Source organism: Lycium barbarum, chromosome 6 (assembly GCF_019175385.1).
Source record: "Lycium barbarum isolate Lr01 chromosome 6, ASM1917538v2, whole genome shotgun sequence".
Classification (NCBI taxonomy): domain Eukaryota; kingdom Viridiplantae; phylum Streptophyta; class Magnoliopsida; order Solanales; family Solanaceae; genus Lycium; species Lycium barbarum.
This window is the reverse complement of record NC_083342.1, coordinates 119501987-119529029: the sequence shown is the minus strand read 5'-3', so window position 1 is coordinate 119529029 and position 27043 is coordinate 119501987. Positions and strand designations below refer to the sequence as shown.

General features: G+C 37.3%; 2 protein-coding genes, 1 non-coding gene and 1 pseudogene across 3 annotated transcripts; 3 read left to right on the top strand and 1 right to left on the bottom strand.

Moving 5' to 3' along the window:
- The first annotated feature begins 12156 nt into the window (after nucleotides 1-12156).
- TRNAE-CUC (transfer RNA glutamic acid (anticodon CUC)) lies at nucleotides 12157-12229 on the top strand. Its single transcript has one exon. It is a non-coding gene; the product is annotated as a tRNA-Glu (tRNA).
- A 1447-nt stretch (nucleotides 12230-13676) lies between these two features.
- On the top strand, nucleotides 13677-19709 carry LOC132645896 (probable pectinesterase/pectinesterase inhibitor 25). Its single transcript, XM_060363149.1, has 3 exons — nucleotides 13677-14362; nucleotides 18007-18346; nucleotides 18845-19709. The coding sequence occupies exons 1-3, from the start codon at nucleotides 13703-13705 to the stop codon at nucleotides 19531-19533; spliced, it is 1689 nt and encodes a 562-aa protein (XP_060219132.1). The 5' UTR covers nucleotides 13677-13702; the 3' UTR covers nucleotides 19534-19709.
- A 3318-nt stretch (nucleotides 19710-23027) lies between these two features.
- On the top strand, nucleotides 23028-24505 carry LOC132645895 (cyclin-P3-1-like). Its single transcript, XM_060363148.1, has 2 exons — nucleotides 23028-23698; nucleotides 24065-24505. Exons 1-2 carry the CDS (start codon nucleotides 23292-23294, stop codon nucleotides 24336-24338), a joined length of 681 nt encoding a protein of 226 aa, XP_060219131.1. The 5' UTR covers nucleotides 23028-23291; the 3' UTR covers nucleotides 24339-24505.
- Nucleotides 24506-24551: 46 nt separating this feature from the next.
- Nucleotides 24552-26082, bottom strand: LOC132645894 (putative F-box protein At3g52320; annotated as a pseudogene).
- Between the last annotated feature and the right edge of the window lie 961 nt (nucleotides 26083-27043).

The window sequence follows — 27043 nt, the reverse complement described above, 5'->3', positions numbered from 1 at the left end:
GAGAAAGGAAAGAGCAAGGGGATTAGGGTTTAGGTTAAAGAGAATAAGGGAATGGTTGGACCGGGTCGGGTCACGTAGACTGGGCCGGGTCAATAATTCGTTTGGGCTAAAATGTGGATTGAAAAGGCGGGTTGGGTATTAAAATGTGGGTTATTTATTTGGGTAGGGAAATAATATTGTATTTGTATTTTGGGCTATTAATTTGGCTGAAAATATTGATCCTTCCTCCGCTATTTAATTATTTTTTGGGCTTCTAATTTAATAACTAATACAACATATATTATGCGAAGACAATTAATATATAGAAAAAATAATGATTTAACAAAGCGTTGTCTTGTAATTAATTTAACGAGTTCAAACCCGAAAACGAAACGATGACTAACCGTTTAAAATTTGTGATGAAGTAATGCTCATAATGTTGAAAATAAAAGTAATGATATTAATAGTAGTGGCAATAAAATATTGTGAAAAAAATAAAGTATTTAGCTCGTCAGCAAATTTAGAAACCCGAGTAGATTAAATAAAGGAGGGACAAAATTGGGTGTCAACAATTACAACCGAAGAGCCAACTTTCGGCATTTCCAAGTTGGGGATTTAGTACTTCGAAAGGTTACCTTGCACACCAAGAACCCCAACGAGGGAAAGCTGGCTCCGAACTGGGAAGGCCCGTACAAGATAACCGGTATAACAGGCAAAGGGTCGTATCAGTTGGAGTCCATGGACGGGCAGCGTGTGCGTAATAACTGGAACGTGGCCCACCTAAAGAGATACTACGGCTAAGGTACGGTCCCCCCGTATTCTCTCGTTAACTTTTCTCTTTTTTGCAGGAAGGCAGGAGTGGGACAAAATTAGAACCCAGATCTGAAAACACGTGTTGCACTCTTTTCCTTAGTACGGTTTTGTCCCAAAACGGGTTTTCCGACAAGGTTTTTAACGAGGCAACAAATACAACGTGTTACTTAACGAATATGAAGGGCAAGTACCCGAATACCCGGTGTCGCACCCTCCGATTGGGGACATAATAACACTCACCCGACCTTGGAGATCGGATAAGTGCTAGGGGAGTACTATGCCACACCAAAGATGACACCGATTACAACAAACGGAGAAACTCAGCATTTGCTACGGCAAAATTAAGGCTCGGCCACCGGCCATAACCTCCGATGTAAGGACCAAACGATCATAATGAATCGTGTCCCATTCAACTTTTGCTACGGCAAAACTAAACCCCGGCCACCGGCCATAGCCTCCGATGTAAGGACCAAACGATCATAATGAATCGTGTCCCATTCAACTTTTGCTGCGGCAAAACTAAGGCCCGGCCACCGGCCATATCCTCCGATGTAAGGACCAAACGATCACAATGAATCGTGTCCCATTTTACGTTTGCTACGGCTAAGCAAGAAAGAGTTAAAATTCTCATATATGCAAACATTTTTGGGAAAACAGCTCTCGGTTAAATATACTTTGCCCAGTCGATAACCGTCGTATCTCGACGCTGCCTCATTCGCATACCCTACGCCGGGTACCTTGGTCGAAATTCGACAAAGGCAACGAGATCACTATGATCCAAGCCAAAATTTGGCAAGCCACCGGCCCCAAAATATCGGATAAAACCGGCGGGCACAATGAATTAACGACTATGAGTCGACCGATCCTAGAACGGATCAACAGCTATAGCAAAAGCAGTAAACAAACATTCAAACGAAGAGGCAAGAAAAATGCACTTTGTATTTATACAACGGATGTCCCTTACATCAAAAGAAAAACAAAGTCGTACAAAGGCAAAAAGCAAAAAGCAAGGCACCAGCCCCATACTATCCGGCATGACTAGAGGTGGTTGAATGCTCGGACTCAGTTCGCTCGGAGTCGTCTGACTCGGACCCGAGGGCACGATCGGCTTCTTCCTCCATCTTCTTGGCCTCGAGTATCAGGTCTAGGAGATCCGAGAGACCACGCTCGGCTTGCTCAAGGGTGATCCGCCGACACTTCCACTTCTCATACTCGGCAACAATAGCAGTATGAGCCTCGGCCGCCTCAACGCTTCTCCGTGTTTCTTCCAAGTCGGCATCAGCCATGGCCACTTTTGCTCCCAGATCAGCCCGGTCCCCCTCAAGGACACTTATCCTACCAATGGCTGCGTCCAGCTCGGCCTTAAGGGCATCGTTGGCAATAGCCGCCTCCTCGAGCTCGGTTCTTAGGCCTTGGCATATCCAAGATCGCTCCTTGGCTTTCTCTTCAAACACCCTCCTGCGCTCGTCGGACAAAGCAGCCTCGGACTCAAGGCGCCGGTTCTTCTCGGCCAGGGTTGTTGCATCAGCATTCACCGAGTCCAGCTCCCCCCGGAGTCGGGAAACCGTGATCTCCAGCTCATCTAGCCTCGAAGAAAATTGGGCTTTATCCCGACTAAGGCCGATCTTTTCAGCCTCAAGGCTCCGGTTATAATCGGTCATAGCGGCCAGCTCGCTCTTCAAACGACGATTTTCGTCCTTAGCCGCATTGAGCTCTTGACGAAGGTTGGCCAGCACGGCTGCCCGATTGAACTCTTCCTCCTTCTCCTGAAGGAGATGCCGGTATTTCTCCGTTTCTCGGCCTTGGGCATCCAGTTGGCCTCGAAGATCATCTATCTCATGTTGGGCACGGATGAAGGCTTCGTTAACCAACACCACACTCTACAGGTAAAACAAGTCAGAAGACTTAGGCAAAGTGAGGATAAAATCCATAGATAAACTGTACAAGGATGGCAGAAGAGCTTATCCGGTTACTTGCATGCATACTCTCGTTAATGAGGCACTGCCAAGTGAGCCCGGTCATTTTGTGCTTGTCCGAGTCAGAAATAAGGGGCCGTAAATAGCTCGCTACGCCCACCGAGCGCAACAGAAAGCTGCAGTCCTCGGGCACGGTGACTACGGCCGATCTGGTTCTCCTTGGCTCCACGCTCGGGGCCGGGAAGATGTTTACCAAGCTGTCCCTGGCCCCTGACTCAGAGATCCGGTTGGCCGGCCTTTTGGCCCGAGGAATAGGGAGATGACCAAAGCCCGCTGCTTCTCCGGTAGCGGGAGGAGGGGTGTTCTCAAGAACATATCATCAAAGTCATCCACCCGCGTAGCCAGGGTAGATGAACTTGGAGCAGGATCAATAAATTCGGTAAAGGCCGAGGGCTCCACAGTTGCAGCAGGCTCGTGCTCGGGAGACGGACGCGCGCCTGTGGGGGCTTCGCTCTCCGGTGCTGGCTCGATCCTTTTATCGGCTTCAACAGCAACCGCTTCCCCGGACCTTTTTCTTTGAAGGGGAGCATCTTCCGAAGAAGTTTCACCTGAAATGTCGACAAAGTCAATCGACCGAAGAGGAGCTGGTGAAAGTATTTCTTCCGCACCTGGATGTGGAGCAGGAACCAAGAGGCCTGCGCCAATAGAAGGAAGGGGCGGAACGGAGACCGCCTCCTCCGGTATTGGAGCTACGGTGGGAACGGAGCCGACTCTCCGAACAATGATATCGGGCTCTGCCTCTTCCCTTGAAGGGCGGGCAACACTCTTTGCCTTCTTCCCTTTCGGCGTCTGCCCCTTTTCGGAGGGCCACTTTCTTTTTGCAGCATCGCAGAGGACGCGGGAAGAACCCGCTGTGTCAAATTCGAGCGTCGATGCTGGAGGGGCGGTCCCCGACTCCGACCTGGGGGCTACCGAGCCCTTAGGTAAACCTGAAAAGACAAGATGTTAGCAAAAATCAGAGGACGAAACGAGTAAAGGAGAATGCGGCAGAATAAGAATAGAGGGCTACCGTGATTTTGGGCGATCCATCGGCCACGGGACAAGTGGGCCCATGTCCGGTCATCATAGGAATGTTGGGCGAGAAGCACTGTGACCTAGTCATTCAGATTCCGGATGACCGGAGGAACGTACCCATTGGCTGGCAAAAGTAAAGGAGAAACAGTGTGAAGGAAGAACCAAAATTTGACAAAGCAATACCAAGGCAATTATTCGAGGCTTTGGACTTACGCTTGTTATTCCATTTCTCCGGGAAAGGCATATGCTCGGCTGGAATTATGTCCTCGGTCTTTACCGGAACAGCCTCGGGGAGTATAGGCGTATCAGATGGGCTAATGTGAACTCCTTCTCGGCGTTGTTGGCCAATGACCGGAGGCACGCTACGACCCTCCAAACATTTGGGCCAATCTGGGCCAGCGTAACGCTATAGATGCGGCACATATCGAGAATGATCGGATCCACCGGAGGGTCGAGCTTGAGAGTGAAGGGGTATGTGTAAACGTACAAAAACCCTTCACGGTGGTCGGTAACGGATTCACCAGGTCCAGGGGCGAAGACCCGAACAGGACGAGTGTCCCACCCGCAATCGGCCCGGACTATGTCAAGCTTCTCCTTGGTTATGGATGAGGGGATACCGCCTCACGTCGAATCCCCTGTTTGAAACAGAGGAAGGCTTTTCGACCTCAAGGTCTTTGTTGAAATTAAATTTGGCCGGTATAATATCCGATGCCGTGGGCTCGAATTTAGCCGGGGACGCAGGCTCGGCTCCCGGGGACGATATCAATGGGGCGTCATGGGAAGTTGATTCGGACATCCTGAAGATATGAAAGAAAGAAGGCCGAAGAGAGGAATTTAAAGAGAACGGAGGAACTGATGGTTCAATAAAAGGCAAAGTTGAAACAACAACGCTCGAACAAAGGATACACGACAGCAGCAGTGACAAGGTTGACTCTTGTGCACACAGTATGAAGCAACAGATCAATAGGGAGACCAGATATGAAGTTGGTTGTGTGGGGAGCAAGTAGAAAAAACACAGAATTGAGGTAGGGTTGAAGAGGATGCAAAACGTGAAAATGGTAAAGTGAAGGGGTAGGAGGCCATATATAGGCATGTTGGGAGAGAAACGGTTACCAAGGAAGACCAATCAGATGGCGCCACGTGACCCATCATTAATTTGAAGCGACTCGAAACGACGTGAAAAGGGCGGTTGACAGAAGTGGACCACCAAGGTTGAGACACGTGGCAGATAAAGGGTATGCGCTACGCGCTCGTTCCCGCCAAAATGCGAAGGTAAGGTCGGGATGAGAGAGCCACCGGTTTAGGAACTTATCCACTCCCCGTTACTCCGATAGATCGGAAATCCGGGGAGTGTGGGGGCTATCTGTATACGGAAAATACCGGATACGAGACAAACCGGGGGAACGAAGCCGGAGCAAGGAATGGGAATGGGGTGGCGATATCGTTCACCCTAGACCGGGGTAATGCTTGAACCGGAGCTAGGCATGAGCACCGACAGGTCTGCCTTCGACATCCTTAGAACTTCCAAGCCCGATGACCCGAGCATTCGTGGCCGTTAGTCCGAGTAGCCGTTGGTCCGTGTGATCGGTGTGTGCGGCCTACGCGCCAGTAGCGTCCTGCAATAGTCAACTACCTACCTTGCGTGTGTCAGGCGGCGCCGTCAGTCCAATCCCACCAAATCCGTGCAGAACAGTCCTTGTTGTCATTATTTTATTAACCCATATTGTAGGAGAACTGTCACGACCCAACCCCGTAGGCCGTGACTAGTGCCCTACTTTGGCACCTTGACATACCTATCCATATCGAATCACATACAAATAGCATATATGGCCATAACTACTATATGCCGTCTCAAACCATATCAAACTGTATCCGACACATTTCAACGCAACCATGTGCGAACATATTTATATATATATATATATCAAAAAGCCGGCAACGCTGTCCAATGTATCAAAAGCCGACAAGGCTATCAAATGGCACAACGGCCCAAACGCATTTACAAAATGCACGCCGACGAGGCTGCCATAACGAGTAGAATCATATAAACACAACTGTACAGAAGTAGGCACACACACCCACAAATACGTCTACTGACCTCTAAACAGACTAGACGAATCATATGGCGGGACAGGGCCCCGCCGTACCCTGAACGAATATATATATATATATATACATAGCGAACAAAAATATATACCAAAAGATATGCTCTGAAAGGAGAAGAGCACTCCAACAGCAAAAAGGGGGTGTCCTAAACCGGTGGATCACCAAACTGTGCGTTTGTACCTGCGGGCATGAAACGCAGCCCCCGAAGAAAGGGGGGTCAGTACGAAATATGTACTGAGTATGCAAAGCAGAATGTACAGAAAGCAAATCTAAGATATAAACGAAATGGAAGTATCAAACATAAGTGCAAATCCAACATATCAAAATTTGTTTACTTTCAAAAACATGTAAGTCATGCATCGGGTACAGAAGAATATGGTCGCCCACCCGTCGATGGCGCCATAACACAGCATAACACCAGAAAGTCTCAAATCTCCGTATCCCCGTCACATATCACATCACAACATAACGCCATACACAGCATAACACCAAGTATAGGTGGAACCCGACCCTCTTTTGCGAGTAGCTCGGTGAACCATAAACACAGCATAACTCCGGAGTATATCAAAACGCGCACGATAACAGAACCGGCCCGGGACTCGGCGAAAGGAATAACAGAATGCACGAATAGAGTCGTGAGTAGTCATATGCATAAAATCATTATCATAACTTCAAACATAAGTAAAATGATCATATTTAAAATCGGAATAATGGTCATACCAAATTCTTTCAAAGATTCTCCGAATTACATAAAGGAAGGTTGCGGGACCCACGGACGGGTATCGACCCGAATCAGGCCCGCTTATGGAAAACATACTCATTATACATCATGCAAACTCTTATGAAAATGTTGGAACAATCCGAGCCCTTATGCGAAAGGTATGGCATTCAAAAATTACAAAATTCATTAGAGTGAAACCTTTTTGTACAAAGTTTGGAAATCACTTCTTTCAAAAACATAATGGTTCATATTCCATCAAATCATACATAAGAGTGCCAAGGAATATATATATATAGATCATATCATGCTCGGATTTCGGATTTGGAATTTCCTTAAGGCTCTAATCTAGCCTATGTGAAACTAAGGCATGCCAAGAAAAGAAGGTTGCTTTACATACCTCGTACGCACTCCAAAATAGCCAATCTAAAGTAGATCCCGATCTACGCCTCGGGCTCCCCAAGGTCTACAAATACGCCAACGAATACCAAACATTAGCTAAGGGCACTTAAGCCATTCATTCCAACTATTCATTAAATTCTACAGAAAATTCGACAGCATTTCCCCTGTAAATAGGCCATCCCGAGAATTTAACTCGCTCAAAATCAACAACAACAACCACAATAACCAACCTAGCAACATCGATAATCAATTCGAAAGGCAAAATAATAATAGTAGCTCCCTTTTACACCATTCGACAACTTTCCAAATATTCAATTTAACGGCTTACATTCAAGCCACATTATTGCTCATACATTCAATTATCAACCCGAATCCTTACCCACAATATTAGAGGACTTCTAAACCATTCACATAATTTTTTTCCAACAATCCTAAAAATTTCTCCAAGCTGGCCGAAACCAGTCCCTAGCCGAGAGCAGCCCTCTTTTCACTTTCCTCATTTTCAAGTCATGTTTTGTATCAACAATCCACAATGTAGCGATATAATTTTCATAGACATACGAATTACATCAAACATACGATAAGCCTTAAAACAGCCCACACAATCTCAACATAACTCTTGAGTCATTAAACACTTATTTCCAACTAGAATTCATATCGACGATAACTAAAGCGCTAAGCAATATAAATGCGATCTTCGGCATAATAATAAGATCCATATTCGTCTACACTACACATATACATATGTTGATGGTTCTCGTAAATAAGGATTGCATTAAATGCACAAAGTTCTCCAAATCAGTCCGCAACGCTTACTATATCAATTCGGGACATTTAACTCTCATTTCCAACATACAAGTCATCATAACAACCATTACGATGCTAAGCGATATTGATTCATTCTTTGCTACAATTTGTAGGCTATAATCACGGCTAGAACACCCATCACACAACCCACTTCTAATCATATTATATTTCATGATTTCCATCCCTATTAACATACCATAACATGAATAAAATGTTCACAACACATAAAACAAGAGCAAACTTACCTTTCACCTTCACTTCCACAAATGGCTAGGGTTTGCTATTTGACACAACGGATGGTTGGATGACCCAAACAATACTTCCACGTTATTTAGGGACCTCTAATTAGTGGGTTAACACCAAGGAAATAATTTTAGGGAAGCTAAAAATGGGGGTTGATTTTCCTTGCTCTTGGCCGAGAGCCTTGGGGCTTTGTTGCTCTCAACTTTCTTGATTTTTGTCTAAGTATACAATGCTAGAAAGATGACTTGAAGTCCTCTTTTAAGTCCACAAATATCTCTACTAGTTTATGGCCCACACATGTGTTGGACCAATTAAAATTGGCCACACAATGTGTGGGACCATTTCAAGTCCACACGGCCACAATGGCATTTGGTGCAAGATTTTTAAATCCCAAATTTATGAATTTTGGTCCCAATTTTCCCTAAGTGTTCAATACCAACAATTTCATATATAACTTATGTCTCAAAAAAAAAATCAAAGGTCAAAAGTCCCGACTTCAAATCCCGAAATAGTCTTAGTCCTAAATTTATCATGGTTAATCCGGGTTGTCCCAATGTATAAAAAATACGGGACGTAACAAGAACCATGGGTGTGTTACTATAAATAGGGCATATCCCCCTCCTTTGAGGGGGTTGGCTCTTCCATTTTTCCAAGAACACTTGTAATAAAATAGTTCATATAAACAATCTCTCTTTCAATACTTGATTCGGCCGAGGCTATTTGTCTACATTTATATTGTGTTTATTCCATTAAGTATCTCACATTGTTTACGGCATCAGTGTCAATAGCGAATCGCCACCATTAACCATCCTATTGAGGAACTCCCACATGTACATTTCCTCTATCTAGCATACATCAAGATCCGAGCACATATCCTATACCCACTTACAAATTTAATTGATTATCCGATTTCGGGGTAAACACTCAGATCTAAATGTTGTGATAGTATTTATTTTCCTTCCTACAATTTGGTTTGTGGACTCATTATCCTCATGGATTGTTTGTTCTTAACTAATATTCACCAATTTAACTAAATATGTATAGTTCAACCTCATTAAGATACCTGTGACATGCATGCCTCACATAAACCTTCCGAAACGTTGACCTGAAGATTATTTTATATCTGCATACTCTTCCTTGTTGCTACGTACCGAGAAATGTACTACGTACTTATTTTTAATTTAATTTTCCGAAGGTAGAAGAGATCGGCAATTGATGGATTTGAAACATGGGCCACTTTTTTGTGGATACAATTTGAGTCACAGATATGCAGACTTGCAGAGTGATAGAAGATTTTCAATGACTACCTTATTGGGCCATAATTGGCATTTGTCAGTAACTAACTAGCAGATCAAAAGATGTTGAAGTTCAAGGGGTGCTGATTGTTAACACGATCAAAACTTTAAAACCCAAAAAAATATTCCCTCCGGATCAAAAAAAGAGTCCACTTAGTCTTTTTTATTGGATAAAAAAAATAGTTCACTTAGCAAATCAAGAAAGAATTAACCTTGTTTTTCCATATTTGCCCCTATTAAGTGTTGTATGATCAAATCCTAATGCCTATTTAATTAGGGGTAGTTTAGTCAAATTATCTATTTTTATCTAGGAGTTAGTATTTTCTTAAGGGGTGTGTAAATGGCTAAGTGGACTTTTTTTTGATCCGGAGGGAGTAACTCATTTGCTATTTATTCTTGTTCTATAGTATAAGTTAAGCTTCAAATGAGTAAATTTCAATTCCCCTAATGTCAATCAGCAAATTATGTAAATTTCAAAAAATTATGAGGATAATTGAAAGTGTGACCTAAGACAATTTCTGAATCCTCTTTTCCACTTCACTGGAACCCTCCCATATATCAACGAGATTCAATATTTTATACATAGGCTATACATATATGTTTACCTATTTGTGCACTGTAATTTCACAACGAAGTTGAATTGAGTTAAACCCCCTTCGCCCTATCTAATAATTCTGCCGCTGCCTTTGTTTACCAAACTAAACAGGTACGAAATAGCATTGTGACCCCTACTCTTCACTAAGTTCCTTATCAAAATTCCAAGAGTTTATAAAATTCTTGTTCTTTACCGAATCTTTAAAATGAAATTTAACATTTTTACAGCAGCAAGGGGAAGGGAAGTAAAAGTATGGATTAGTGTCTCTCTCTAGTCTTGTAAGAGCCTGTTTGGAAAGCCACCTGGGAATTGGAATTGGTGTGATTACACAGCCTAGTAATTACACAGTATTATAATTACCACAATCTGTTTGTTTGTCACAATGTAACTACAGTGTAATTAGAAGCGTGTTGTTTGGTTGCACATGTGTAATTACACAGTTAATTTAATTTAAAAATAAAATTTAATTATAAAAAATTTAAAATTAATATTTAAAAAATATGTGCATATATAAATGATATTAAATTATTTATTTAATAATACATTATTTCTTGAAAACATGATAATTAATAATCATATATTTTTAACTAATATTGTAAAAAATAATTGATATATAATTTCAAATTAATAATATTTTAATTGGTTATTAAACTTAAAAGCATACCTTTTTATTGAGAACATCATGGGACTGAATGTTTGACAAAAAAAAAAAAAATTTATAAATATAATTCCATAACATTATTCAAATGTTTGATAATAATTCTATCAACTGTAAGTGAAAAATAAATAACATGCAATGTGAAATAACAAGTCAATAGTACTAAAGCAAATATTTTTAAAATTGAAAATATAACCTAAATTCAAAATCCAAAAGAAAAAAAATTAACATAATACTCTTATGTCAAATTCCAACGTTACATAAGTATGTTTCAACGTAACATAAGTAAATACTCCTATAATTCAAAAGAAAGTGAAAATATAAGTCTATAACCTCATTCACAATGAAATTCTACTTTAATAACATCACTTATTATATGCCAAGTTTGTTAATGACTCATTCTTTTTAATATTAAGAGATGTAGTTTCAAAAATTAGAATATTAACACGGTTATACTAAATGAATAAAATAAAAAATTGAAAAAATACGAGTAATTACATGGAACCCCAAGAAGTAAAGGTTGGGAATGAGAAGAAAGAAAATGAAATATAAATACTATAAAAAGAAAAATATATTTTAACAAATAAAAACAATTAAAAATTAAAAATAAAAAAGAAATTAAATAATAGAAATACAAAATAAAATAGAAAAGAAAAGAAATTAAAATAAAATAAAAAAGAAATTAAATAATAGAAATAAAAAAGAAAATAAAATAAAATTAAAAATAAATAAACTAAAATGTAACCCTGTAATTATAGGGTGTAATTACACCCAATTCTCAGCCCCCCCCCCCCCCCCCCCCCCCGAGAATTGAAGAGTGTAATTACACCCTCTCAATTACACTCAATTCTCACCTAACTGTGTAATTACCTGGTCAAACAAACAGGTCAAACTGTGTAATTACATCCAATTCCAATTACCTGGGTGGCTTTCCAAACAGGCCCTAAGTGTATTGGGGGCTAATAAACAATACAACCAAGACAATACGTACTACTTTAATTAGTTTGGTACATTACCTAATTATTGAAATCGTGTGATGATATATTGAGGATAAATGAATTGCATTGACACAACATAATGTAACTGAAGCTGACGATCTAGTTATAGCCAAAATAGTGCATTGTTGCCTTTGAATGTCTGTCCGCAAGAGAAGGAAAAAATCACACAAAGCCATATGTCTTGGTGCTGAAATTTAGATGGCTTTGTTTGTTCATGTGGCATGTCCGGTCCAGAATCTAGGTTTCCTCGCACGTTCTTCTGCCAAGCCCTCGTTATCATATGCATGCATTTATTCATCCATTCCTCTATTTTATGACGTCCGATCCCCAACACCGTTATCATAAATGCTCACTGTTTTACGCGTTTCTGCTAGCTATCATTTTTCCTTCTTCTTTGACTGTCTTTCTTATTTAGTATCTTTCCTTTCATTTTGAATAGCATAATATAATACTATTATTTACATTTATATTCTCAACCTCATACTTCTCTGTATTAGTGTAGTATTCGTAATTTCCAGTCATGCTATTCACAAGAATTAAACCTACCACCTTTCCGTTGTAGTCTAATTGGTTAGGATACTCGGCTCTCACCCGAGAGACCCGGGTTCAAGTCCCGGCAACGGAACAATCTTTTATTAAAATTTCTCAAAAAGAAAAAAAAAAAAAAGTTAAAAATGAAGTTATAATCTCTTTTGTTTAATCAATTAAGTAATACTAGCGTGTTAGTTACCATTTTTGTTAAGTATATCAGACATTTTCTACTCTTCATCAATTTCACTACTCTCAAATGATTAGTATCCAATTATCCATGTTCATGAAATTGTTTAGTCTTGAACAATGTATAAATATAAAAAGAGACATTATAATTCTTGTTTGATGCACTTTAACCAGTGAACAATTTTATTTATTTCGTAGTATTCACACCACTTCTGCTAATAGTAGTGCTCTTGAATGTATTTCCTCCATCTCATTTTATATATCTGAGGCACTTTCCTTTTCAAAAAGTTATAAAAATAATGGTATTTTTTTCTTCTAAAAAATTATTTAATCTTATCATTTCATTATTTTATATATCTGAGGCACTATCTCATTTTGATATAATGGTTCACAAGAGTTGGAAAATAAAAAGAATGTGAAATAGTCACAAAAATCAATAAAAGGATAATCTTTTGAACTTATATTGTACTCCATCCGATCCAAAATAATTGAGGTTTTAAGTTTAAGCACATGAATCAAGGAATTCACTAATTCCAAAAAGTTAAGACGATTTTCACTAAAATATCCTTACTTATGATTTTCTTTTCTTTTTAGGTTAAATAATTATTATGAGAATATGAGAATGTAAAGATAAATTTAGAAAAGAGAACTAAAGACTTTCTTAATTTTGTGAAACATTTTATTTTGAACTAATTTTTAGGGGCTAAAACCTCAATTATTGAACCGAAATAGTATAAATTACATGTTCAAAACTATTTTTAAATTTCTTAAATCTTGTATGTATTTAGTCAAACACTTTCCCCTAAAAAGTGACAAAGAAAAGGTCTATTTTGTGCAAATGACAATGAATCCAACAAGCGAACAACATTCGGTGGTTACAAGAGTAGTTACTACCGGCTGCTCCAGCCGTCTGCTTTGTAATCACCTTCATCGTTAGGCATTCATTTACTATTACCAAATTTTATCTCATTTCATACTACGATTCATTTTCGTCCGTGTTTGTGTTTGACATGACGTATCTCTTAACAAAGTACTTTTTCTTCTCAATTTATATGAGATTCGCAATTTATTCGTATGTTTTTTAAATATTTTAAATTATTAATTATTGTAAATTATAAATAGTATTTTTTATGTAGGTTCTAAATATGTAATATATTTTATAAGGATAAATTAGGAATGAAGTGTCAAATTCTGTCTTGATTTTTTAAAATGAACAAGTAAAAGTAAATATTTATTTTTAAAATATAGTAGAAAATTAAAAGTGGACAGAGGGATTAGCTATTAGTCGATGGACCAACCTATTTTTTGCTATAAATTCCATTATCGCACTGATCCAGAAACCACATGCCCCCTTTTCCTGTTCCAAGAAGAGCAAACCAAAATGCCAAGACACTTCCTCACTATTTCGTTCATTCTTTTTTCATTAGCTCTTCCAATTTTCAGCCAAAGTCCATCACAATCACAATCACCTTCCATTGCATGCAAATCCTCACTTTACCCAAAACTCTGCCGCACCCTTCTCTCCACATTTCAACATTCTCCTTCAAACAACCCAAATGACTACAGCAAGTTCTCGGTAAAACAATGCCAGAAAAACGCCAGCAAATTATCCAACTTAATCTCACATTTCCTCACAACCCAAAAAAAGAGATCACTCTTCACCAACACTAAAGAGATTAACGCTTTAAGCGATTGTCACCAACTCTCAGAACTCACAGTTGATTACTTAAACTCTATCTCCACCGAACTAAAAGCAGCTGATAATAGTGCCACTACTACTTCGGATGATTTAGTGGGGAAAATTCAGACATTGCTTAGTGCTGTAGTGACCAATCAACAGACGTGTTATGAGGGACTTAAAGAAGCTGGGAGCAGTATGGTTGCTCAACTGTTGGCACCGTTGAGTAATGCGGGGGAAATATACAGTGTGTCACTTGGATTGGTGGCACATGCATTGGGACGAAATAGGAAATCCGGAAAGAAGGGTAGATTGTTGGGTGAGGAAGAGTGGGCACGAGATTCAAGATTCATGGCTTCCAAGGTAATCTCATTCGAATTTCACCACTCCCTCCATTCAATTTTTGGTGTCTTGCTTTTTTTTCTTTTTTAAGTCTTTTTAGTGTCCCAATTTATCGGTTTGCTGTCCAAAGTCAATTTGACGATTTTTAGAAGCTATATTGAATTAAATCAACTTATATTTGATAATTTAAATTTAGATATTCAAAATTTAATTAAGTTGCAAAACTATACAAAAATATTGTCAATTGCAATTTTTCTCACGTCAATATAAAAAAAAATACTCCTTTCTTTCACTTTTACTTGTCTACAATGAACTTTGCACTCCCTTTAAGAATTAATAACTAACATATTTTATGATAATATGCTTATTAATTGGTGCATAAGTTTAATGCACTCGAGAAATTATTTGGAATGAGTATTAATCTTAAGAGTAAAACAAAACAAAAAAATTGTCTTCCTCTCGATATGCTAAAGTGAACAAGTAAAAGTGTAAATTTATCTTTATTATAATGAACAAGTTAAAGTTAAAGTGAACGGAAGAGTACATTTAAAAATATTAGTCAATCCACGTAGTTTGAATCTCGACAAATAAAAAATCTCACATATATTGAGTTGAGAAGTATCTTTTCTATATTTTTAATTTCAACATCCTATATAAAATGAGATATAGGGAGTACTACACACTTATAATAATGTACAACATCAATAGGCCTCATAAATATAAATAAAACTGACCTGAAAATAAAGTAAATAATAATGTTATAAATAATTAAATATATTAATATTTAAAATCATAAAAGTCATTTACCCATTTAGTGCAGATAAATCAAATCCATCGATCTCATACATCTATACATGTAAATGAAACAGAATCTTTGAGCATTTATTCGCTGCAAGTTGGCTGCCTTTGCGCTGCATTGATGTTCCACCGCCCGCTATTATTGAAGCTAATATCGATGGATCCTTACTGCACCTACGCTGTGTGAATTAAAGTGCAGCGTTAGTAGTAAGACTGGTGCGTGTACTCGGATTTCAAGAACCAGTATTCATAAATTAAAGCAAAGTTACGTTGGGCATAAGAAAAAAGAACATGATGAAATACATTAACGTATTAGTCGTTCAATAACAATTTACGTAACACTCTTTTTTTTTTAGTCAATTTAAGAAAAAAAGACACTTTTAATTCGAATATTAGCTCAGTTCGGAATAAGTGTCTACTTAACCTTTTTTTTTTAATTCAAAATTGTCCACTACATAATCAATAAGGAATTAACTTTATTTTTCCATATTTATCTTCTTAAGTGCTAAGTGACCAAATTTCAATATGTCAAGTTAATAGTAGCACACAAACTTTAATCAAGGATAGTTTAATCAAAATATCTAAAAAAATTAAGAGTTGGTATTTTTTTTAAGAGGTGTGCTAAAAGCTAAGAGAACACTTATTTTAAACCGGAGGGAGTACTTCTAATTTAACTTTAACTTTAGCATTTTGTGCTTAATGAGATTTATAGTAACACGATAAGACTTATTTTGTACTACAAGTTTCAAAAGCCTTCATTTTAATCTTAGACTCCGTGTCCAGTCAATTACTTTTACATAAATTGAAGCATAAATTGGGACCGAGAGGATAATTAGTTAGAATAGCCTTCATTTTAGTTTTAAACTCCATGTCCAGTCAAACACCTTCACACAAAAATTGAGAGATAAATTGAGACATAAGTTGGGATTGAGAGAATAATTAGTCTGAATAGTATCTTTCTCCGTTGAACTTGTTTGGGAGAACATTAAAGCAAAATGCACAACGGACTCTTACTTTGATTTCTAGTCAGAACTAGAAGGGAGGCTTGGTTATTCACTGTCAGAGACATCAGTAAATTTACAGATTAATTAACTAGTAATTTAGATGCTATATATCCCTCTTTTCTATAATAAAAAGATAATGTTTGGTAGATCTTGTTCGGTAGAACAATACTGCAAACTGTAAGTGATCACTCTCTCTTGTCTTCTACTAACAACTAGATAGAAGTCAGAGCTGGTAGTTTTGTATCTTTCCCTTTTTCTATTAATTGGCCTGATATAGCCACATGATATATAGGTAAATCCCCAAGTTAAAAATGAAAACTACCATATGAGAACAGTTAGGATTGTAAAACATATGGAAACAAGTTGCTTAAAAATGAAAGAAAACTGTTTTTGTAAGTACTTGTTTCCTTTTCTTTTGTCGAAATTTTGTTAATCTATATATTACGGGCATTCGGTAAAAAGAGGAAAAGTCTATTTTCCTTAATTTCATTAATTTAACCACAAATATTTACAAAAATCAATTATAACAAAAATATAATTAATGACAAATCCTGTAAGATTTAATTTTTATACAATCATGTAATTTTCCTTTTGCCTAGTGTAATCCTAAAACAATTAAAAAAATTATGACCCAGAAAAGAAACTTATTAATTGTTTAAAAAGGAAATTACACTGCGTAAATTGTTATACAAGGGACAAAGAGTACTCAAAAAAAGAAAGAAGAAAAGTAGAAAGGACTGAAAATAACGGGCTATTCAATGGGTCGATTATCAGGTAAAGTTCTATAGAATTAAAAAAATATTCACTGACATGAAGTTTGATCACAATCCACAAGTAAATCTCCTATAAAATTTGAAATTCCAGAACGACGACTATTTCTTTAAAATAGAGACGAAAAGTGATCAGACAAGATATTCAGGGGGCCTCCTGGGACAATATGCCCAAGGGCTAAAGGCCGTTCTTCATACACTCGGCATTTTGTCCAGGGAGGTGAGACTGCCTCAAAAAGGAAAATAAAAAGGAAACCAAGTGCCATGAACTATAAAAGAAACTCATGAACAAAGATGTTGGCATCCTGAAAATAACGGTCCTTTATAAGGAAAAAAGAACTGGAAAACTATTGCTACAATTATTCATGTCTCATTTAGTAGCAATATCATTTATTCTTTGCAAAGTCAACCTAATCGATTACCTTTGAAAAAGGCGGTAAATAGGCACATGGCACATGTCCCTTTGAGATTTACGCAAGAAAAGAAGTGAGTGGGTATTAGATGTTGATGTGCCACCAATTGTGAATTTGTGATCATCAAAATGAATACCAAAAATCACACTTTGGAATTGATTAGATGAAGTGTGCTTATTGTGTTTCTTTTTTCCTTTTTTTTTTTTTTCAAAGGTAAAGAAGTTTATTTTCCCACATGGCTTGTTTATTTGGGTGTCAAGGTTCAAAAGAAGAGAGTAGGGGGTCATAAATTCTTCCTCAGCTTATTCTTATGGCTTAACACATCTCTTTTATGTGCATTTTTTTTGAAAAAAAAAAGAAATTATTTTGCATTTCAAATATTTATTGCTGTAAGAAAATTAAAGTTAAACAAAATGATTATAAAAGATGATGTCTAAAAGTAGGAAGGGGTAGTAAATAGGTTAAATCAGCCCTATTACTATTAGTGCTAGTAATACAATGTCGTGACCCAAGAGATTAAAGTACCTACTCAAAGAGATTATTAAGGCTCTATTATAGTACGTATAGATTATGGCAGATTACAGATGCACATATCTTTTCATCAACCTTTTGACTTTTCATAGTATTAAGCATGAATCAATTTAGAGAAAATCCAAATGAGAACTTACACTTGCAAGCAGGTTAATCAAGCATTGGAGAGGTCTCATCAAAGGGGTGGAAGGATTCCTGACGAGTTAGTAGAAAATGGAGTTCACATTAGGGAAGCAGTAACAGTTAGCCCTTACGGTGGCTGCAACTTTACATCGATAGGAGAAGCCATTGCATTTGCACCTAATAACTCAATGATTGAAGATGGCTATTTTCTCATCTACGCGAAGCAAGGATACTACGAGGAGTATGTTGTCGTGGCCAAGAACAAAAAAAACATTATGTTGCTTGGGGAAGGAATTGATCGCACTATGATTGCTGGAAATCGAAGTGTCATAGACGGCTGGACAACCTACAATTCAGCAACTTTTGGTAAGTAAACTATTCCGTTCCCTCACTTTTGTCTCGATAGATAAATTGGCTTGAAATAATTGGAACTAATAACTTGGTTCTAGCCAGTAGTTAGTTGCAAGTTTTCAAGGCACAAAAGGTTAATTTAAGAAATCCTTCAACAAAATTTATAACCTATTCCACGGTCACTTTGGGGTAAAATTCACAAATTGCCGCTTTCAACCCACCATTATCTTGGAATTTCAAATTCCACAGCTAAAACTCTAATTCCTAACCTAAAAGTGGACAGTGGGTGCTATTTCTACCTCATTTTGCGCCTTTGAATGTAACAACGGATAGTAAAAAGTTCCTACCTTCATCATCCGAGAGCAAGTGGATTAAAGTGCTCGCTATAATAATTCACGCTACTGGAAAAATCCGCCCTTTTTCTCATCTCTCTTTCTTGTTTATAGGCCCTTTGTCACAGATTGACATTCTTTTCAAAGTTTAATGTGTATGATATCTCGTTTTCATGTGCAGCCGTTTCAGGGGAGCGGTTTGTAGCCGTAAACATAACATTCAAGAACGTAGCTGGTCCATGGAAGCACCAAGCTGTAGCATTAAGGAACAATGCAGACCTTTCCACGTTCTACAGATGTCGTTTTGAGGGTTATCAGGACACGTTATACACACACTCTTTAAGACAGTTCTACAGAGAATGTGATATCTATGGTACAGTGGACTTCATATTTGGCAATGCAGCTGCGATATTCCAAAACTGCAATCTTTTTGCTAGGAAACCTATGCCAGACCAGAAGAATATCTTCACAGCACAAGGTCGAAGCGATCCCAACCAGAACACTGGCATTTCTATCCAGAACTGCACCATTCAAGCTGCCCCTGATTTGGCACAGGACTTGAATCTCACGTTGAGTTTTCTTGGCCGGCCGTGGCACCATTACTCGAGGACTGTTATCATGCAGTCTTATATAGGAGATGTGATCGCGCCTGTTGGATGGTTAGAGTGGAATGGGACGATTGGACTCGACACCCTTTATTATGGGGAGTTTGAGAACTATGGACCAGGGGCTAATACAACTATGAGAGTACAATGGCCTGGTTATAGTTTAATGAATGCTTCACAAGCAATGAACTTTACTGTCTATAATTTTACTATGGGAGATACTTGGTTGCCTTACACAAATGTTCCTTTTTCTCAAGGCCTGTAGTGGGAAAACCTGTATAAATCAGATAGTTTTATGTATTTTTGTCACATTCTTTTCTTCAATTTTATTCTTTAACTTAGTGCTAAGAAGATGCTATAAACAGAGTGACAGAGATCACTGATGTATTAGTACTGCTTGTTGATGTGGTAAAGGAGTTTGTAGACATCAAAATTTTATTGGATTTAAAATAGGACTCAACAAGACGAGTTCAATCCACCTTCAAACTCTAAAGGCGGTTAAGGTTTCTTGGAGGCTATTCCACCCTAAATCCTAGATCACGCCTATAAAAGGGGGCACATATTCCCTTGAAAAGGCATCTCAAAATATCACATAAACTCATGGGTATTCAAAAAGAGGTCAATATGTGGCCGGATATTTCTTGACAACCAAATATTTCAAGAAGATCCACAATATCCTTTCATGGAGATCAAATACATCCCAAGAAAGTCCACACACATCCAAATCCAAATCATCCTACGTTCGAGAAATAAGCTACTAACGGCCCTCGAATTACGGAGAAATATTAGGAGAGAAGAATCAAGGGAGTAAACAGATCTTGTACCTGCAATATTCATCAAAAAATCTCTATTTCTTCATATTTTGTTTGTGGTTGTAATTTATTTCCGCATATCAAAATTTGTTGCAAACAGAGTTGATGCAACTTTTTTAGCTCTTTATAACATGATGTGTTTCTACATCATATTATTCTACATTGGTTCTACAAGATAAGAAAAGAAATTCAAATGTATTTGTATATGCTCAAAGAGAATGTCCAAGTATTTACTTATCAAAAAAAAAAAAAAAAAGGAGAATGTCCAAGTATTCAATGATCTCATAGAATTACAAGATTCAACCAAGGAACTTCGCAGTTAAGAAGGTGAACTGATGGAATGCGTTGACAGGTGTTTGAACATGAATTGGGGGATATATGATTTTTTTTTTTTTTTAAAAAAAGTAGCATTTGAAGTTGAAGATGAAAAATCGCATTTGAAAGTTGAAGTTTTGTTTCGACATACGTTTTGACTTGAAAAAAAAAGTTTAAAGAAGAATATCCTATGAACAAATGGGGCCCAAAATATTTGAAAATGTGAGTTTGAATGTCTTATAGAAACAGCTCAAACAAACAGCTTTGCAAAAAGAAACTCAAAATCTTTTTTGCAAAGTCAGTTTTGAAATTTTTTGTCGGATGCTGGCATGGATTACCTTTTTTTTTTTTTTGGCCCTGTAAAGCTGTGGCCTTAAGGACTTTTTTTGGATCAAAAGGAGGAAACATACAAGACAAATGAAAAGAAAGCTCTAAGCCAAAAAAAAAAAAATGAAGAAGCATATTACTATTATAAAGTTAAAGAAAAGGAAATAATGCATAAAGTATCTTGTAAAAAGGAATATGGACGGTGCTGGAATATAATCCAAAATCTGAAACTCAAAGAATGAGATGATTTTGTTAGTGGATTTTCCAAGGTTCCCTTCCATCATTTTTATTTTGGATCTTGTATCAGAAATAACAATGAATTGCGAGAAATATTATAGAATGAAGCATTTGGATAATACTCATGTGAAATTTAGTGCTGATTGATTTGTGACTTATTCTCTTGAGATAAGTTAGAATTTTATCTCCTTGAACAGAAACAAAGAAACTTATCTCTAATTTGTAATATTTTGGTATATTCTTTTGGTATAGTCGACTTGCGTTTCGACATTCATTAACGTACGCATCATTGTCGTAATTAAATTATTCTGTTCACATCTCTTTCGGCATTATATATCACCAAAAAGAATAAAAATAAAAGCGGAAAAGAATCGCATTAATTCAGGTATTATCCAAGTAAAAATGCATCACTATTGATTAATTAGGTTTAGAGGATAGAGAACCTCAATTAAATAGGATATTTAGAATTATTCAAGTACCAAAAGACAAAATATAAATATAAAGAAGATGCCAATTGATGTTGAAATACTTCTGAAATCATTAATCATAGAGCCCGAGTTCTTTTTAATGCAATATAGATGAAGGTAGAAGGCCACTTAGCAATTGTTCAATTTGTTATATATGCATGAAATTTTGCCCCTTGTCTCTATAAATAAGAATATTTATAATAAAGAATGCTAAAGTGTTGTAGAAACGGATATCCTGTAGAAACATACTACTACTTGAGTTTGACGATATTGCCTTAATGTTATGCTAATATTTAGAACATCCAACCATCTTTAAACTTTGGGATTTAAGTTATACAAAGTATGTAAAAAAATCTTTACAGTATCACTCTAATTTAACGTGTTTTAAGAAATTAGTTACCATCTATTACAAATTTTCAATCAATACTTACTCTATAGACTTTTACTTGTAATTACCTTTTAAACTTTTATTATTATGTAAATATTTAGTAAACCGTAAACTTTATGCTTCAAAATTAACTTGTGTGGGTAGTTGGAAAAAGACAAAAGGAGAGGAAAGAAAGACAGCTGGATTTGTGATTGGCTGATCAAATAAATTTCCTAAGAGAAGAAGCAGCAAAAAGCAGAATCACAAAAATATGTTAGTCTATTCTTTATTCTGTTTATGTCTTGCTGCTTAGAAATAGTTTCAAAATAAATGCATCCCCTATATCATAGTTTGGTTGTTCTTTCCTTCATTTTTTCTTGTTGAAAAACTAATTAAAACAACTGGAAAGGCTCAAATATGACATCGAACTATCGAAAATGGCTCGTTTATATCACTCGTCAATAATTTGACTCATTTATGCCATCGAACTATCGGAGATGGCTCATTTATGCCGCTTATTAATAGTTTGGCTCATTTATGACATCGTCGTTACCAAAATGACTCACCCCTGCCATTTTCATTAACGCCAGTTCTATAATACCAGATATGACACGTAGCCTCCAACTAGATGGTTGTGGCCAGGTTAGGTATATGAGTAGAATTTTTTATTAATTTGGGATTTAAAAATTGGGGTAATTAAACGACGTAGACCTCTAATTGGAGGCCATGTGTCATATAGGGTATTATAAACCGGCGTTAATGAAAATGACATGGATGAGTCATTTTGATAACGGCGATGACATAAATGAGCCAAACTATTAATGAGTGGCATAAATGAGCTATTTTCGATGATTCGATGGCATAAATGAGCCAAATTATTAATAAGTGACATAGATGAGCCATTTCCGATAGTTCGATGACATATTTGAGCTTTTTCCGTTAAAAGAATCAGCTCAGCTTCTTCTTTCTAATATAATATCTCTGATCATTTCTTGGCCTTCCCTTCACTGTTGAATTATGGTTTATAGCCAATATTTATTTTCCTTGGAACAAGAGGGATGGATTCTTCTTGACTTTACTGTTGATTCAATCTTACTTTTTTGCCATGCTTTTGTAAATATGATTTACTTTATTACCACTCATCATTTTATCTTTTGAATTATAACTTTATTGATTAAAGAATTAGGAAAAGCTAGTATAGCACTTACCTTTTATATAGATAGTGCTTGTGCTGTCGATTAACATTAGTACTATCATTTTGCCCCCCTTGCTGATATTCTCTAGGAATATCTACCAACGTAGAAGCAACGCCAAGATGCCATAAGGAATAAAATTCTGTGGCAAAAAGGAAAACCAAACAAAAAGGAAAAATTAATTCTCATAGCAATCCTTTATTCCCAGTTAAATCAAGAAGTGATCATATATATATATCCCTTGCTCACTAGTAGTGGTTTCATTGTGTTAAAAACTGTGTATTTTCCTGCAGCTAGCTCAAAAAATGATCATGGGAGCAGAGGGGTTTGGTACAAAATCTACAATTTCCAAGACTTATGCAAATATGGGGTTGGATGAATATGATAGGGGAGATAAAGGACATCCCAAGGTTCTATCAATTCTAGCTTCTATTCTTGAGAGATCAGTTCAAAAGAATGAGAAAGCGCTAAAGGGATCGAAAGAGAGAGGTGTTGTGACAGTTTTTCATGGCACAAGAGCCCCTGTTTTAACAGTTCAGCAGTACATCGAGAGAATTTTTAAGTACTCCACCTGCAGCCCTTCGTGTTTCGTGGTTGCATACGTATACCTGGAGAGATTTCTCAACCTGACTGATTGTTTACTGACATCTCTTAATGTTCACCGGCTTCTGATCACTAGCATCGTGTTGGCTGTCAAGTTTGTAGATGATGAGTAAGTATTCTAGCCATACTGCTGCAACTTTTCACAAGAGTTCATTGCTATGTATCTAAGGTTTTTATGCCTTTTCAATAGAATTTCACCTGATGAGCGTTCGATAGAAACTTTGCCAAATCCAGTTACCTAATTGAAATTGTCTATCTAAAATTGTACTTTCATCTCAATCAATTAGTGGAACATAAATATACTGAAGTTCTGATCAACGCAAAAAGAGGCTTGACTTAATTGGAAATATAGGTAGTCTTTAATGTTATGTATCAGACATCCCACCGTGACAGAATCTGCTTGATAGAATGCAACAAAATTACTTAACATGGTTAAAACCTCATTTTTATTGGATTTCTTATGACATTTTTTCAGCTGCTACAACAATGCTTATTATGCAAAAGTAGGAGGAATAACCACGGCAGAGTTGAACAAGATGGAGATGAAATTCTTGGCAGCCCTTGATTTCAGACTGCACATAAGTGTTGAGAGCTTCGATAGGTACTGCTTGCAGCTAGAGAAAGACGCCAATGTGAAATTACAGATTGCTCGACCTATCCGAATATTTGCATGGGGCAAGGGTTTGATAAATAAAGACATATCAAATTGTTCACCTACAGTTGGAGGATACACTTGTAGAGCCTTCTAAGTGTAGGGATCCAATGGACAGGCCTGAAGAGGCAGAGAAAAATCTTCTAAATTATGTCCCTGTCTTTGCAGGACTGTGAGGGGATTGAATATTAACTGCTGGTTTATGCCTTTACTGTAACTTTTCTTTATGTTTCATGTCTATATTTAAACTAGCCAATTCAGTAATGCCTTGTATTGTCATATAATGCAGTAACATTAGGACAAACACCTGAAGCGATTAAGAATTGATAATCATCCTCGAAATTGCAGTACTCAAACAACAGCTATTGTTTAAGTATCTACGGAATATGACATCGTATAAGCCATATTTTGTCTGCAAACATTAAATTATTTCAGCTGCTTACAGGGGATTCAAATATGTTGGTCCAGTCCCATTTCCTCGCTTAATTGTTACTAAGCTCTCCTTGTAATAATAAACTCTAGTACCATAAATCTGACCCTGATGTTGAAACCCAAGATGCCTCGTCTCCTGGGGATTAACATCATACGAGATCAGCCCAGAACTCTCAGTTAAGAAAAGGACAGTGCTAGAATCCCAGAAGCCACAAAAAATAGGCTTAATAAGTTAAAGGCATTGAAAGTTAAGAAGTTTGTTCCAAACACCAGGTTCAATCATAACCCATAAACCAAAGTCATCGTTGAAACCTTGGGTCAAGAGGTTAATGGAGCCATCACGCAATATCACGCTGCTACAATTAATAGGTGGAATATTTGACCCTCTAATCTCAGCGAACACCTCATTGGCAAAGTCAAATGAAAGATGTCCGCAGTAATCGTGCCCCGTGAGCATCCAGTAATAAGTTCCATTCAGGTAAGCAGTGCTATCGGCATCTCTATAGCTGTAAGCGCAGGTGATTTTGTGATGTTTATGTTTAAGGATTCTCCAAGAGTCAGTAGAACAGGAATAGACCGCTGCACATGCTCGATGGAACATATCATCCCAGTTTTTATCCCAGAACTGGCGAACCCAAACCACCTTGTAGTTACTTGTAACGGGGTCTAATCCGAACCCAGAAAAGCCACCTATTTCGTTGAAAAATGGTTGAAGCTGGAAGTGGGCTGCAGGGAGGGTGGTTACCACCCTGGTTGCAGGATTCCACAGTACCAACCTAATGTCATATTCAGTATTTCTTTTCTGAAACAAAAACAAGCCATCCACAGGACCTACCAGTAAACCACCACCAAACTCCGGGACATGATCAGGTTTTTCAATTAAAGGGGTTCCTCCATTTTTATCTGAATCAGAAATGAAGGTGATGGGAATTGAATCATCGGCTGCATCAAGGTCATGAATAAGGAGTTTGGGGCGTTTGTTCTTTCCATAATTAAAGTGTTTATCTATAAAGCTGCGGCTATTGATAAGAGTGTACTAGTTCTTGCTGATGCATTTGAATCGCAACGACGACTCCACAGGCAACCTTTGTAGAATCTCCATAGCTAAATCTTCTGGGAAAGGGTGAGCATCATCATCCTCAACACTGGTGCCCATGTTAAAACTTAGATAGGATGGGAGGGCCAACAACATGGAAATGTAGGTGAGTTAGTAAGGATGCAGAAAAGGGGAAGAAAAAGAGCCGTAATTTTAGCCTTTTAGGGTATAGTGTGAATGCATTTAATTTCAAGTCTTTTAAGGATACAATTTGGTATGAATACGCTCAATCTAGTTTTGGACCAATTCTCAATAGCAAGTCAGTTACAGCTGGTTAAATAAGACATTCACATTTTTTGTTTTACCCAAAGGCAGCCAGAAGTTTCATTAACAGGATTTAACTTTCATAGAAATAGGCTAGATCAAGCTTCATTTCTTTTGAGCCGAGGGTCTATCGGAAATAGCCTCTCTATCCCATAAAGGTGAAGGTATGGTCTGCGTATATCTTACTTTTCCCAGACTCTACTTGTGGAATTATACTGGGTATGTTGTTGTTATTGTAGGCTAGATCAAGCTTCTATTTCAAGTCAAGTGGGTTCGACCCTTTTTATTTATCATGCATTTTATTATTTTTGACTAGTAAAATACATGTATAATAAGTAAATTTTTTGATGAAGGGGTATCAGTTGAACCCACTTGCTTCAAGTTAGCTATGCCCCTACTCAAAAGAATGTACTCCATTTTTATTACATGAGAAGAGGAGTCCGGAACCAAAATAACCCCCAAAAAAATGGTATGAACCAAAATACCCCAGTAAAAAAAAAGAGGTACAAAAGTACCTTTAATGCATGAAAATCATGCGTTAAAGGACTTAATGGAGACGGACCCGTTAAGTCCTTCGACGCATGATTTTCATGTGTTATTGGATGCTCTTTCTTTTCTTTCTTTCTTTCTTTCTTTTCTTTCTTTCTTTCTTCCTTTCTTTCACACTTTTTTACATACTTTAGTCATACATTAATCATGCTTCGAGACTCCAAAACTTGAATATTTTATATAGAACCCTATTTATTTTTGTGCGATTAATAATGTAGGCTCAACACATCAAGGATACACAAAACTTCGGATTGTCGTTTTAGTGGTTGAAAAGTGCTCAAAGTCCATTTTTGTTGAAGACTTGTTATCATTAGCTTTAAGTTATTTATGTTTTAGGGTTACGTGTTATTTTTATATTAATGCGTAACTTTATTTTGACAATTTCACAAATAAATAAATTAACAATAAATAAAGGGGAAAAGATCGTACAGTTCCCTACCGAGACAAACTCTCAACGGATC